The sequence below is a fragment of the Phacochoerus africanus genome, chromosome 7 (assembly GCF_016906955.1).
Source record: "Phacochoerus africanus isolate WHEZ1 chromosome 7, ROS_Pafr_v1, whole genome shotgun sequence".
In the NCBI taxonomy this organism is placed as follows: Eukaryota; Metazoa; Chordata; class Mammalia; order Artiodactyla; family Suidae; genus Phacochoerus; species Phacochoerus africanus.
In genome coordinates, this window is record NC_062550.1 from 38,167,771 (window position 1) to 38,183,576 (window position 15,806).

Sequence of the window (15,806 nt, forward strand, 5' to 3'; positions counted from 1 at the left end):
CAAGATTTTGTTTTGTTTCTTTTTTTCACCACTCCCAAACATGTGGAAGTTCTTAGGCCAGGGATCAAATCTGAGCTGCAGCTGCGACCTGTGGCACAGCTGCAGCAGTGCCTGATCTTTAACCTTTTAACCCACTGTTCTGGGCCAGGGATTGAACTAGTGCTTCCACAGAGACAAGCTGAATCATTAACCCACTGTGCCACAGCAGGAACTCCAGAACCATCAAGAATTTTTGATGTTTTCTTCACCAAGGGGTTATTAAAATTGATGATATACCCTTCTCACTGCTGTATGAGAAGGTTTTTTTAATAGCTTTCTGTCTTCAGCATATTCGTTTTTGGGGATGTAAGCACTTTGTTTTGACTTTGTTTTGGGGTGCTGAATTTCCTTCCCTGTCTTCCAGGCTCATCAATTCATTTAAAAGTCAAAATGTAATCTCTGTATTAGTTTTCACTGATATTTTGTTCACACAGTAGCCCCACCTGAGAATAATGGCTGGCATGTGCTCAGTGAATATTTGTTGATTGGTTGGATGAGTATTTCATGAAGCATTTTTAGTTGGTTTTAAGTGGAGCTTTTTTTTTTTTTTTAATAGTCTGCCGTAATATCATATCTTTATCACTGTCTAGGTCTTAGTGGAAATTTCACTTCTTAAGAGAAGCATTTCCTGCTCAGATTTCTGTTGTACAGTCTTGTTCATTGTAATTTGGTGGAGGATTAGTGTTATTTATCCTTTTTATCATTGCCAATAATTGAAAACATTTGGTGATTCTTTTTCTTCCCTTCCTCCCTTTCCCTTTCCCTCTGCTTTCCTCCCTCCCTTCCTCCCTTTCCCTTTCCCTTTGCCTTCTTCCCGTCCTCCCTCCCTTCTTTCCTTCCTCCCTCCCTTTCCCTCTCCTTTTTCTCTCTACCTGCCCACCTGCCTGCCTTTCTCACACTCAGCTTATGAAGTTCCCAGGCTTGGGGTCAAATTAGAGCTGCAGCTGCTGAGCTGCATCCACAACCTATACTACAGCTCAAGGCAACACCATATCCTTAACCCACTGTGCAAGGCCAGAGACTGAACCTTCATCCTCATGGATACTGTTCAGGTTCTTGACCCACTGAGCCACAGTGGGAACTCCCCATTCTTTCTTTTCATTCCTTCTCTTCCTTTCCTTTTTTCTCTTCACTCTTTTTTTTCCTTCCAGGTCCTTCCCTTGTCTGCCTCCTTCCTTTCTTCTTTTACTTCCCCTTCTTTTCCTTCCTTCTCTTCTTTCTTTATAGTATCATTTTCCTTCTACTTGAAGGACTTTAAAATTTTTTAAAAGCTTTTAAAATTATATGTAACATAGAATTATTTAAAATATTACATTTTTATTTTAAAATTGTACATGTTTTGATTCCTTCCAATGCCTATTAAAAAGAACATTTGTTCAGCCCACAACTGTTATGTCAGTCAGTCCACAGTTCTTTTAGTTGTCTTTCTTTGATCTCTACTTGAATATGGATATACTGATGACATACTTCAAAAATTCCCCACCTGGAATCTTTGAGATCCAGTTTCTTCAAGCACTTTACCTCAGGGCCACTCGTAGGGTTAGAGCAGATGAATCTGTCTCATTCTCAGTTTCACACATCCTCTAAACTAGAATAAGTTGAAATCATATTCACCCTAAACTATCACATCTTAGAATAGTACAGATCTTTGAAATACATGAACACCTACTAAGGAAAAAAAAAAATTGACCATTATGTCTTTCATGCTTTTAATAGCATGTCTTATGGTTCTTTTGCAGAAATCTAACAAATAGTTTTGTGAATAAAACAAGCTATGTAATTATTCTGTGAGGAGTTTCCAGCAATGTGTGTCCACAGAAAAAGCCCCACCAGGATAGACTTTGACCAAAAAACATTTTTTGTAATATATTTCTAATGGTTATGAATTCTTTTAGATCTGAATGTCTGGAGAAGTCTATTTAACTTTTATTTTTGATAAAGAGTTTTGCTGGGTAAGAAAGTAAAAGTTGACAGATTTATGTTTTAGTGCTTTGAAGTTTTTGTCCACTGTTTTCTGATGTAGACTATTTCCAACAAAAAGTCTGAGGTCATTTTATCTTTAATCCCCTTAAATGATGTAATTTTCCTCTCTGACTACTATTAACATCTTTTGGTGGTTGGTTTTACATGTTTTGATTATGATGTATCTTGAATTTGTGTCTTTATAAGTTTTTTAAAAATCAAATTTGGAAATTTTTTATTATTTATTTATTTCATTTTTTGTCTTTTTTTTGGGGGGGGCCACACCTGTGGCATATGGAGGTTCCCAGGCTAGGGGTCACATCAGAACTGTAGCTGCTGGCCTACGCCACAGCCACAGCAACACCAGATCCAAGCTGCATCTGCGACCTACACCACAGCTCATAGCAACACTGGATCCTTAACCCACTGAGCAAGACCAGGATTGAACCTGGGTTCCAATGGATACTAGTCAGATTTGTTTCTGCTGAGCAGTGACAAGAACTCCCCTTAATCTGTTATTTTTTTAAATATTTACTCTGTCCTTGTTCTACCTTTGGTACTCCTATTGCACATATATTAGGTCACCTGAAGTTGTCTCACAGCTTACTGATGCTCCGTTAAGTTTTTTAAGTCTTTTTTTCTGTCCATGTATTTAGGAGAGTTTTTTTTTATAGTTGTGGGTTTTTCTTTTTTGGTTTTTTGTCTTTTTAGGGCCACTCCCACGGCATATGGAAGTTCTCAGGCTAGGGGTTGAATTGGAGCTGTAGCTACTGGCCGTTGCCACAGTCACAGCAACTCGGGATCCAAGCTGCATCTGCGACCTACACCACAGCTCATGTCAGTGCAGGATCGTTAACTCACTGAGTGAGGCTGGGGATCGAACCTTCGTCCTTATGGATACAAGTTGGGTTCGTTAACTGCTGAGCCGCAATGGGAACTCCCTGTAGTTGTGTTTTTAAGTTCACCAACCTTTTTTTTTTTTTTTGTCACACCCACAGCATGTGTAAGTTCCTGGGTCAGGGATCGAACCTGCACCACGGCAGTTACCTGAATCACAGGAATGATAGTGCTGGGTCCTTAACTGCTAGACCACCAGGGAACTCCACCAATCTTTTTCCTCATTACGTCAATTATTCTTTCTTTTACATAAAAAACATAGTTACAGTTGGCAGTTTTACAGTGTCATTGTCTATTCTATCATGTGTGCCATTTCTGGGTCAGTTTCTATTGATTGTTGGTTTGCCATTTATGTATTTTAATAATTTTACTGCTTCTTTGCATGCCTGGAAACTTGCTTGGATGCCAGTCCTTGGAATTTTTTATCTGTTCAGTGCTATACGTTTTTTTTTGTTTATGTTAATATTCTTAAACTTTTTTGGGGAGCAGTTAGTTACTTAGAAGCTGTTTGAGCCCCTTGAGATGCCCTCCCTCCCTTTTTGTCTCTCTTTTTTTTGCTTTTTAGGGCCACGTTAGGGGCATATGGAGGTTCCCATGCTAGGAGTCAAATCACAGCTGTAGCTGCTGGCCTGCACCACAGCCACAGCAATGCCAGATCCAAGCCGCGTCTGCAACCTACACCACACCTCATGGCAATGCCAGATCCTTAACCCACTGAGCAAGGCCAGGGATTGAACCTGCAACCTCATGGTTCCTAGTCAGATTCGTTTTCACTGCACCACGACAGGAACTCCCTCCCTCCCTTTTTAATGGTAAGTTTCATTACAAAGACCCACCATAGCCTTTTAGTCTAGTACTCATAATTTTTCCCAGCTACTGCGACTGTACTCTTCTGAGTATTCTATCTGATACCCTGCACATTATAATGTTTTTCTGCTCCGGCTTAGGGAACAGTTGCGTGAGCCCTTGAGATTGTTTCTGCTGTCTCTGGTAGTTTCTTCATCAGTAGTTAGCCAAAGACTCAAGCGGGGCCCTTTCCAGATATCTAGAACTCTTTTCTCTTTGTAGCTCTCTCTTGTTTAGTCCTCTAGCCTTCTAAAAACTCTGCCTTAGCCTACTCAGACTCTCAGTTACACTTCCTCAGTTCAGAGGGATTTTTGGCCTCTACCAAGCTCCTCCTTGCATTGCAATCCTGGAAACCCCTCCATTCAATAAGCAAGGGCAGATGTAGAGTTCACATCATGCTTTCTCTTCTCTCAGGGATCATTGTCTTTTACTCTCTGATATCCTGCATTTGAAAACCATAGTTTAATATATTTTGCCCATTTTTTAAAGTTGTTTTAGGTGAGGAGGAAGGGGAGAGGGTTCCTACTCTATCTTGGGTGGAAGTAGAAGTCTCAACATTTCATTTTTTAAAAGTATATTTTGGTTGAGAAGATGGATGAAAAACCATTCCTGGTAGAATAAGCTTTTGTATCAGTGTTCAGTCAAGGTTTGACTACTTTGGATGTGAAATACACAGAAATATTACACCTGTTCTCAGCACTTGGAGGTCATTTGGAAAGAAACATCAAACAGTGCAAGTCAGTAAATAATTTCCAGTTCATATATGGAGTCATCATAGCTCTGATTAATTGAACGGTTTCCCTTGAATTCTTTAAGATTACTTGGAAACTAATAGACCCCTAAATACAGTGTCCGTTTAACTTCTCTGGTAAGAGTAATTTTACTAATTAGTATTCCTTATTCCAGAAATTTGTGTTCTGTAACATAGTGTATTATCCCTTCTTTGTTTAACCTAATTCTGTAAATTAAAGATATTGTATATCTGTTAATGAAAATAGGAAGATTTTTTTTTTTTAAAGAAAAAGAAAAGTGTAAGTCTTTCTTATTCAGGGCCTAAAGTGCTGAGAAAGACTATTTGGGGCATATGACATTTTAAACCTGTTTGTTTGTTTGTTTGTTTGTTTGTTTGTGTTCCCTACTGGGATAAAGTCAGTGTAATAAAGCTGAAAGAATGTGATTGTTACAGAGTAAAGGACTCTGATTTTAAGACAATAGTCTTCAGTTTTTAACTATATCTTGTTGGGCCTCTTAGGTGAAATCTTTGACAATTTGTTCATATTTGAGAGTGAGATCTTTAAAAGACTTGTCTACTTGTAGAAGCATTCTAGTTAACAAATACAATATAGAAGAAATGAAGTAAATAGAAAATCATCATTAGAACATCACATTAATAGGTGCTGTAGGCAAGTATTTGTGGATGGGGAGAAATTATAAGGACAAACAGGCATTTGCATGCTCTCAAAGTACTTCTTTCAAAACATTTGTTGGTTTTAAAAGGAAATAGTAATTTACAGTATACCGTCCTAACCAAGAACAAAGTTAATATCACCTGTAATAAGACATATTATTTTCACATGCAGTCATCTGCTGGAATATATCATCATACATATTTGAGAAGGACACATCACCTCTGTGGCTTTAAAAATGCATAACCCCAGTCTAGTCATGAGAAAACATCAGATGTAACCAAATTGCAGGATGTCCTGCAGTGTGGTTACTGCATATGGTATAACTGATAACATCAGTGTGTGAAAGACTGAGGTAAAATCCAAGGTTGCAGAAGACTAAGGAAGCATACACCTAAATAGAATGTGAATCTTAGAATAGAAAAAGGATGTTAGTGGAAAACTGGTGAAATCTGTGTAAAGTTATTAGTAAATAGCTAATTGCTTGGTTTTGATACTTGTACTGGTAAGATATTACCGCTAGGGAAATGTGAGGTTATATGGGAATTCTGTCCTACGTTTGCACCTCTTCTATAAATCTAAAATTATTTCCAAAGAAGTTTTTAAGAAAGGGTAAACATTTGTGGACACTGTGTTAACAGGTAGTTGAGCTAGCCTTTTCATTGGGGAGGACCTCATTTTGATAGTGTTAGGACATTTGTTTTTCTGGAGCAATTCAGTTTTCCACAGGTAGGCAGTATGTAGGGAGTAGGTGGGGGTAGAAGTGTGGTTCTTATATCTAATAGATCATGTTCTGTAAGCAGGTTAAGGAAAGAAAGCTTGAGGATCCCACAGTTCAGCATGTAGATCTTTGTCTCTCAGTTTTCAAGCCTGTGCTTCACCCCTCGTACACTTAGCCAAGTTTGGAGCCCATCCACTTGGGTTTTTCTGGAGAAGAAACCTTTGGTACCTTACTGGGATTGCAGGGGCTAGGTATTCTTCATGGTAACTGGCAGAGAAATATTTCAATCTAATGTGAGTCTGTAGCCCATACCCTTCTGTACCTCAGTTTGAGGTAAAAGCCCATGTTATAGACGTTTTGTTCTGATTAATTGCAGTAATACATGTAAAATGCTTATCATTTGGTAAGTACTCAGTACATGTTAGTGCTTGTTTGTACCAGGCCCACTGTGTTAGACTGTTCCAGCACTACACTTCACGGAGTGCATATTCCCATGGACTACAGTGCAGCCCAGTGGCTCTAAGTAGTATAATTCTTCTAGTGGGATTTTTTTTTTTTTTTTTTGACGGGAAAGAGTCATGTATTATCTCGTCATATTAAACCATTATGCCTGAAATACTCTTGAAGCTTTTTTTAAAAAGGTTTAAACTTTTTTCTAACTTGAAAAAAAGTTTGAAAATAGAAAAAAAATTAAATCTCCAAATTATTATTTGGTATTTCTCATGGTATGGCATTCTAGCTACTGAAGGTGTCTGGTAGTCTATTAGGTATTTGGAAGTGGTTGTCAATTTCAGTGAGAAAAGGGCATAAAACAATTTTTTTCATATATTTTTAGGAACATAAAAATTAAACATTAATTTTTGACATAATTCCGTTACTGTAAAATAATTGTTAGGCTCATAGAATTTTCACATGTACTATAAGCATTGCATTTGATTAGTTACTGTCAAATAACTCTCAGATAACCACATGTAATTGAGTGAGAGGAGGACACACACATTCATCTTGTGGACCTACTTTGTACCAGGCACTGTTCCAGATTCCATGGAGAAATAATGAAGAGACGCCCCCTCAAAAAAAAAAAAATTCTCTTCTCATAAAGTTGATGTTTTAAAGCATAGAAGACATTAAAGCAAATAAATAAAATGCATTATATATTGTATGTTGATACATCCCTTGAAGAAGATATCAAAATAGGAAAGGGGATAAAGAATGCCTTAGAGGTTTGGGAGAGGGATAGTGTAGTTTAGAAAGAGAATAGGTGGAGCAGTCCTCACATAGAATATAGGTATAGAATGGCTCCATACCTGGAAGTAAGGTGAGGTGAAGCCATGAAGAGCATTCCTAGAGGGTACAAGAGCAGAGGCCTGGAGGCAGAAGTATACCTTCTATGTTTGAGGAATAGCAAGGGGAGTGGGGCAGTGTGGCAGGAACACAGTAAGAGAAGGGAGAAGTGGTGGGAGGTTAGAGGTAATGAAGCGTAAGTTCACTAATTAGACTTTGGAGGCCAGAGTAATAGTGCAGGAGCATTGTGAATGTGTTTTTTTCTTCACTCCCTTTGATTTGGGTTCTTTATTCTGAGCTTCAGATGGATAAAGTATATAAGAATATAATCGTAAATATTTAGCACATTTCATAGTACTCACCGAATATTTATTGAATTAATTTATACAGCCAGATGTGTAGAAGAATTTTAAAGGTCCTGTGTTCCCTTGCTGAAGGAATACTTCTCATTTTTAATTGATTTATGTAATATAATTCGGGATTCTGATACTCCTCTTTAATTTACTGTTTCAAAACATTTGCCACCTTCAGTAATGTTTGTTATCGAATAGATATTTAACAAAATGAGCATCTGTTTTTATTTGCTTTAGTAGTCATAATAGAATCTAGTTTTCTCTGAATCAGTATTTACTTTTTATATTATAAAATGAAGATTCACAGTCTCAAAAAAATTAATTTCACATTTAGTTTAAGTCCTATACTTAGACTGATTTCTTTAAAAGTCTTTAAGATTTTTTTTACCATCTAGTTTGACTAAAGTTATTTTAATTGAGGGGATCCTTTTGCTTTTATCAAAGTGGAACACTTTTAAGAAATTAGTTTTCTCCTAATGAATATACTTATACCAGAAGTTATCCCTGGGTATTAAAAAGCTCAGTGGTCCATTTTTAGGAATGTAAGTACATCTAAGTAGTCCAGCTGTCATTCTGCTGGTTGATGATGTTAATGTGTATGAGAGCCTTAGATTTATAGGAGAGCAAAAAGGTATTCAGGGGGCAGATAGGTAGAGGATTTTAATATATTGTCTTAGACATTTTTATGATGGCCAGGTAAGCCTTATCCTTTCGTATTCTTCGTGCAAGTTTATAGAAAGTACTGCCTTGCACCTTGCCCTGCACTCCCTTTGTTTTGATTAGCACTTTGAATCAGTCTGAGAGGTGAATCTGGGGTTGGGGAGTATTGAAGTTGTGAACAGGGAGTCATAATGTTGAAACTGGACATTCAGATCTTTATAGCATGATTTCCTTATTTTTCAAAGAGCAGAAGAATCCCATCGTTTATCATGTTCTGGTTGGACTCCTTTCTTATCGTTTGCTGGAGTTTGAACTTCAGAGCTATGGTGTCAACCCTGCCTGTAGTATCTCAGGGGAGCTTCTAGTGTGGGGCTGGTGCCATGGCTCACCCTCCAACCTTTCCTTCTTCACTTCAGCCTCCAGCTTCTGAGCTTTCCCATCCCCAGAGTAGCAAATGTTGAAAGAAGTTGCACAGGTAAGTATGTGGTGGGAAGGCCCGGGGGGAAAATGGTGCTGTAGTCAGTATTTTAAGGGTGGATGTTGGGCCATTTTCCCTATGAGGCATTTTGTTAGTTTAAAAGTAATGGTGTTTCTTGTAAATTTTATTTCATAAAATTACCTCATAAATTACTAAAGTCCTAGTGTTCTAAGAAATAATGACAATTTATTAGTTAAATGTAAAACAGGGAAAACCTTAAACCGAATAAAACCATTAATGTTATAATGGAAGGGAAGGTTGTTAGTTTTTTTGTTTTGTTTTGTTTTTGTCTTTTTGCCATTTCTTGAGCCACTCCCACGGCATATGGAGGTTCCCAGGCTAGGGGTCTAATCAGAGCCATAGCCACCAGCCTCGCCAGAGCCACAGCAACGTGGGATCCGAGCCGCATCTGCAACCTACACCACAGCTCACGGCCAATGCCGGATCCTTAACCCACTGAGCAAGGCCAGGGATCAAACCCGCAACCTCATGGTTCCTAGTCGGATTCGTTAACCACTACGCCCCGACGGGAACTCCTGTTTTGTTTTTTTTTTTTAAACTTCATATTCTCCACAGAGTATAGCAGGACCAGAAAACTCATTTTCAGAAAAGAAGCTAAGAAAAAAAAAGTTGGGGAAAGCATAAAATTTTGCCACATTTAATTTGGTATGAGAAGTAGGAAGTTTTAGTTTTCTTCTACTAGCTTTAGACATGCTGTTGTTCCCTTTCCCAAAGTTTTTACACAGGTAGTTATATTTTTAATATTTGCAGGAATAGAAACTTCAAACATCTTTTTCTTTGAAGTCTAGACAGGAAGACTGGAACATTACTGCCCATCTCTGGAGTTAAGTTAACAAAAATAAGTATAGAGGCAGTGAAGGCACAATATCTAGTACAAAGTTCATCAAACATTTGTCGAATGAACAATTTCACCCAATTGGTGTGTGTGTGTGTAAAATGCCAGCACTCCTGGCATTTTCTGCTTGTCTTCCTTGAACCCAAAAACAAGATCTAACAACACATATTTTTTTCTTAATGCATACTTTTTAGAAATAGTTTTGTAGCAGAGTCTCCACTACTTTATTCACTAATAAATACTGTCATTTTAGGTTCCTGCTTCTCAGAAAGCCTTGAAAAAATGTTCTTTAGTTTTCCCAGATCTATATCCCATATAATTCTTCTTTTGCTTTTTTAGGGCCGCACCCGCGGCATATGGAGGTTCCCAGGCTAGGAGCTAATCGGAGCTACAGCTGCCAGCCTACACCGCAGCCACAGCAATGCCAGATCCTTAACCGACTGAGCGAGGCCAGGGATTAAACCCACAACCTCATGGTTCCTAGTTGGATTCGTTTCCACTGTGCCACAACAGGAACTCCTATCTTGTATAACTCTTATGCATGTGATTTCTGGCTTCTGCATATAACAAGACACTCAAAATTATACCCAGGAAAAATAGAATTAATATCATCTATGATTACTGACATTTCTTCAGAGAAAGTGTGTCAGGATTAAATAGATAGGGGCATCAAGTATTTGGCACTTCAGGTCTCAAATCAGGTCCTCAAAGTATAGAATCCTCAGCAGTTTCTCTCTCCAAGTCCTCTAAGTTGTAGAGTTTCTTTAATAATGTCTTGGGAGACTTGTAGAAATCTGTATCTCCCAGCAAAGCAGATCATACATCCAGTTTCTTTTGGATTGCCTTCCTCTCCTTTTTTTAGAGATCTTACGACCCCCACCCCACGTTTAAGATATTCACCCTCATTTAAAAACTTGCCTCCATACATAGAGGTTTTCTTTTTTATATCCTAACTTTAGGGTTTTCTACTGTTATATGTCCTTTGACTTGTACTTTATAAGTTTATATCTTAATATTTAAGGATAAAATATTGCTTATTTTAATTTTAGGCCCTATTGTGTGAATTATCAACTCTAACTTATTGCTCATAAGGCATACCAATTATAGTTGGGTTTTTAGTTGATATATGAGTGTATGCTTTTTTTAATGGTTAGCACTTTTTGAGTTATAAGAGTTTTTATTTTAGAGTGATGCACTTACCTTTTTAGCTTACATGTTGGTGGTTCAAGTTAGAATCTGTATAACGCATATTGATATAAGCTTATGATTTTGGAAAACCACAAAATCTGCTTCTTCAAGTTAAAGGATATATAACAATTTCTCCCAGTATCAAAGTCAGACTGATGGGGCATTTATAGACTTTCTGAAATACTCTTTAGAGAATTTATTGGTTTTGTGGGCACATCTTAAGGTATGGTATACATGGTTTGGGGAATATTTTCTGAGCTTCAGATACCAAATTTCAGTAAATGGTCTTTGGATTATTCTCTCTTTGTATGCCCTCTCCATCTTTTTCTCAAATAGGAGGTATTCCATTCTTGGGAGGGTGAGACCTCTTAAAAAATATTGCTGTGACCTCTGATAAGGGCTCTGTGCCAGAATATTAAGTATGCTCTGAAATAATGATTGTGGATACATTCACATAGACCCCTCGTTTTCTGCTGAATCACATTGCCAACCAGAGGTTCCTGTACATCTCCTTGTTAACTGCTTTTTCAGTATTCATTAAGGCTTTCATTGCTTATTTATCAGGCATTCTGCATTTGCTGAAAGCATGAAATGAATTGCTTTGATTTATTTCCATGGTATCAGTTCAAGTTGATGAATTTAGAAATTATCACTTTAAAATTTGTATCTTCACTTTTCTTAGATCCATCCTAAGCTGACTCTACATACAGTATTCATGGTACATTTATCATATTATGACTATCAAGCCACAGTATTCTAGAACTAGTAGGATTTTAAGAGTAGTACATTTTTTTAATGAGGAAAAATAATTTGTTATTTTCCTAAAGACTTCCAGACATTAAATTCTTTGTTCTTTGAGAAGCTAGATTTTTTTTTCCAGTGTAAGTGCCCTTTCCTTTTTTTAATCCTATTTCATTTTTCAGTGTTTTCCAGGAATGAAATAAAATTAGGAACAGTTGTGAAGTAGAATTGGTAACTCAGAATCCTATTACCAAAAAATACCGCTAAAACAAAAGTTCTGGGGTTATAAATATTTCTAGTAGGTAGTATATAATATCTGCTATAGATGTATTCTAGTTCCATAGAATTAGGGCAATATCTCGGTGAGATTTAACCTATCAACTTTTCCCTCCAAAGGCCAATAATAAAGATAACAGATTATCTTCAGATATTATAGTTTTCTCATGATTGGTTTCAGTTTTGATTTGACTACATCTTACAGATAAATGTTAATGGCAGTAGAATGTGATTTTTTATTAATTTTCTGCCCCACTTTATAGACAAGCAGAACTTGTGTGCTTATGATGTATGTGTGCGAGGTGTTCACTGATAGTGTATGTGAAACTGGAAGGAAAAAGTAAGCAAGAGGTCAAATTCTGTACTCAGCAAAGTACAGAACTCCCCATTAGGGAAATGGGAGTAAAAGAACTGTCCCATCGCCCCCATCCCCACGTACACTTGGTGCTCTTTATCTTTATAATAGAAGGGGAGGGCAAACTCTGTTGCTAAAGGTGAAAACTGTTGGCTGGCTATACAAAAGTCTTCATATTCATGTGAAAGAGGTGATTTTATGATGGGACACATGTGTCAACATGTTAACAGTAACACTGGCTACTTTAGAAACACAATCCACAAGAAGAAGTTACAGTTAGGGGTTTGTTCTTGTTTTAACCGAGTTGTAAAATGTATCCTACTTGTTCAATACTAATTTTAATAGCTTATAATAAACATGTAGAATTTTATAATCTTTCTAATTCCTTGAATGATTAAATTATATTCACTGTATTTTGAAAGTAAGTCAAATTATTAGTTCATTTGGAATAAGGAAACAGTAATTACTTTTTAATTGGTGTAATAGTGTTCTTTCCTATAAGCATAATTTTATTCTAAAATTAATGTCACTTCCTCTAAAATAGATTGTGATCATTTTGGTAGAGGCTGACTGGCTTTTGTTTGACATACCTCTAGTCAGTTCATTCTCAATCTTCTGCTAAAGAGATCTTTATGACATGTACAGATACTTGATATGGCTTATGATATGTTTACTGCAAAATAAGCCACCACCCTTCTTCTGCCCCTAACTTCATCTCCCATCGTGACTTTGACAGTTTAAGGAGAATATACACATTAAACTATTAGGTATATGTCTGAGAGTCAATGTAACCGTTATAATGGGGGGGGGGGATAACTGTAGTTGATAGTCTAGGTCCATATCCCATCTCCATCACTTAGCAGATTGGAACCTTGGAAACATCAGATTTATGACCTTGTGCAGGTTACCCAACTTCTTTTATTCTCAGTTTTCTCATCTAAAACTGAAGGCTAAATAAATAAATACATGAGGATTACATATGTAAATTATGTATCTGTTGCTAAGTGAATTATGAAGATTCTATAAATACATTTTAAAGCATTTGGAATATATCGTCTGGCATATGTAAGTGGTCAGTAAAAGTTATTTCTCATTATTGTATTTATAGTTATAAATTACAGTTACATAAAGTATTTTTAGTGACTGTTAAATCGGGATCCTGATTTAGTGTGAAAGTTTCAAAGAATGGGGGTGAAGAGCATTCTAAGTAGAGGTATCAGCATATGCAAAGTCTGGAGGTAGAAGAGAATTTATGTTTGAGTAACTACAGTTGTAGCATCAGTTTAGTGGTGGCAGGGGACCTGTGGGGAGAATTAAGGTCAGAGAGGCTACATAGGGCCTTGTAAGCCTTATTATTGATTTGGGAAGCTATTCAGACATTTCAGTCAGTAGGGCCATGACAGATTTTTATTTTAAAAATTCACTTGGCTGATCAGGAGAGTAAATTTGAGGGGAAAGAGAATGGATTAACAAAGACTTGTTTGAAGGATATTAGAAATGCTGAGTTTGGAAATGACAGGTATGGAAAGATATGGATTATCTCAAATATTTAATCTGATTAGCTTGAGTTTTAATTGGTGAAGATGACAGGGGTTACAGATGGCATTTTCCAGAGTTTATCATATACAGGAACATCTGTGAATAATCCAAATTAAACTGCAGCATAAGGTTTGTGTTGGGTTTTTAGATTACTGCTGCAAAATTATGTTAAGGTCATGATCTCAGGGATCTTGATTTGTATCCTTTAGGTAGGGAAAGTGAACAAGAGATAGAGTAGGAGTGTGACAGAGTCAAGGCAGTGGTTATGACTATGGCACCATAATAAAATGTTAGTTGAGGGAAGTCTTCACCTAGATTTTTGTACCTGATTTTCCTGTCAATATCCTTGCCCTCTTAACCTGACCTTGAAATTTAGTCCCCTTTTATTTACCACCTATCATTGCCTTTCCACGTGTCCTCCTTGCTGTTTGTGTTAAATGTTTGTGTGTTTCTTGGGCTTTCTCTCACTTCTGAGCACTTTAAACATGCTGTTTCTTATGCCATAGTTTGCTCACACACTTGTACTTTTTTTTAAAAATCAAGACTTTGTTCAAATACTGCTTATTTTATAATAAGATCTTCCAGTCTTTTTCCCTCAGATAAAGTTAGATACTTCCTAATTTGTATTCCCAAAGCACCTATGCATATTTTCATACTGCATTTGTGGTAGATGATAGGAAGAATGGCAAAAGAAAAAAAAGAAAAAGAAAACCGCTGTGAAGAAAGGATAGAGGAGTTTGTGGTGCAGTGAAAATGAATCTGACTAGGAACCATGAGGTTGCGGGTTCCATCCCTGGCCTCACTCAGTGGATTAAGGATCTGGTGTTGCCGTGAGCTGTGGTGTAGGTTGCGGACGCAGCTCAGATCTGATGTTGCTGTGGCTGCAATTGGATTAGACCCCTGGCCGGGGAACCTCCACATGCTGCGAGTGCACAGCCCTAAAAAAAAGGATAGAATGTGATGATGTGCAGAAGAAAAGAACTTGGAAAATCAGTTTTAAACATTACCGATTTAGTTTATACATTTTTCAGGTAGAAATGTCTAGCAGCACTTTTAAAATATGCTTTGGAACCTTAAGAATGAAGATAGATTTCAAAATCAGTCCACATTTGTTTGTTTTCAGGAAAAGGACCACTCATGGGGTATGTTTCTGTTCCCTGGAAGTAGGATTTCATGCTTGGGCCAGCATTTGCCACCATTAGAGACAATAATGATTTTAGAGTAAGTTCCTCTCCAGAGGCTTTGCTGAAGGCAGATTATGCAAGACTAAGTAGGGTCTGTCCTGCAGTGAATATGATCTGTTGTTCACCCCCTTTCCTTCCTCGCTTCCTCCATCTCTCCCTCCCATCTGTCTAAATTTTATTTTTGAGGGTTTTCTTGTAAAGTATCCTGGTGGTGTTTCTGTGACCATTTAAAAACTCTAGGCCTTGCTTCTTATTCCTTCTGTTCTATAATTACCATTCATCCCACCTGGATCAGGGCCCACTTTACCAGTCTTTAAAGTTGTTGGGTAAGATCTCAGGTTTGAGGTTTTATGAATTCTTCTGTGATTATTCTGATTTACTGTGTTTGGCTTTGAAATATTATATTTAAAAGTTAAGAATGTTAAACCTTAGGAATTCATAGCTAGTCCAAATTAAGTAATAAATACATTTACTGGAAAAGTCCAGCAATGGAGTGCTTCCATTCTGCGTCTCAGTTTAATTTCCCTCTCTCTACTACATTTTGAGGCCAACTCTTTTTCATAGGGGGTGGTATTTTTCAGACTGATAGAATTAGTGTAAACAATTATACATTCCTGTGCGCACATACACACACACACACATATTTTCTGATTAGTTCTTATGGAATCAAAGCAAGGATAAAATGTTATAGTTAAATGTTTTAGATCTCTGTCCAAAAAACGGCTTAAGAAACATCAAGGATGAGAGTTGGGAGAGGTGGATCAGTTCACAAAATAGATGTAAATCCTTTATGTGTTTGTTTAGGAAAAAACCTGACAAATTGTATATATCAAATATTTGAACAAATTTTATATATAATGTAGAATGTAGTATAATTTTGGTTTTAAATTATTTTTAAAATTCTTTTTAACAAATTGACTGTAATATGAATGACATAACTGGTAATTTCAGTATATTCCAATATAGTGTTGACACTATATACCAAAATACACTCTTTGATAAAAAATTTTATTTCCAAGTT

At 36.9% G+C, this 15,806-nt stretch overlaps 1 protein-coding gene and 1 non-coding gene across 3 annotated transcripts in view; one reads left to right on the plus strand and one right to left on the minus strand.

Moving 5' to 3' along the window:
• CNOT2 (CCR4-NOT transcription complex subunit 2) overlaps nucleotides 1-15,806 on the plus strand; it is a 155,373-nt gene that overhangs the window by 89,337 nt on the left and 50,230 nt on the right. Inside the window, exon 1 of one of the 2 annotated variants that reach the window (XM_047787193.1) lies at nucleotides 8,517-8,643. The exons of the other annotated variant lie outside the window; for it this stretch is intronic. Coding sequence (XP_047643149.1) covers nucleotides 8,623-8,643 — 21 coding nt within the window. The 5' untranslated portion in view covers nucleotides 8,517-8,622. Of the gene's footprint in view, nucleotides 1-8,516; nucleotides 8,644-15,806 lie in introns of those variants that run through there. 2 annotated transcript variants of the gene reach the window in all.
• LOC125131878 (small nucleolar RNA SNORA18) lies at nucleotides 1,755-1,885 on the minus strand. The gene has a single exon (XR_007136057.1). It is a non-coding gene; the product is annotated as a small nucleolar RNA SNORA18 (small nucleolar RNA).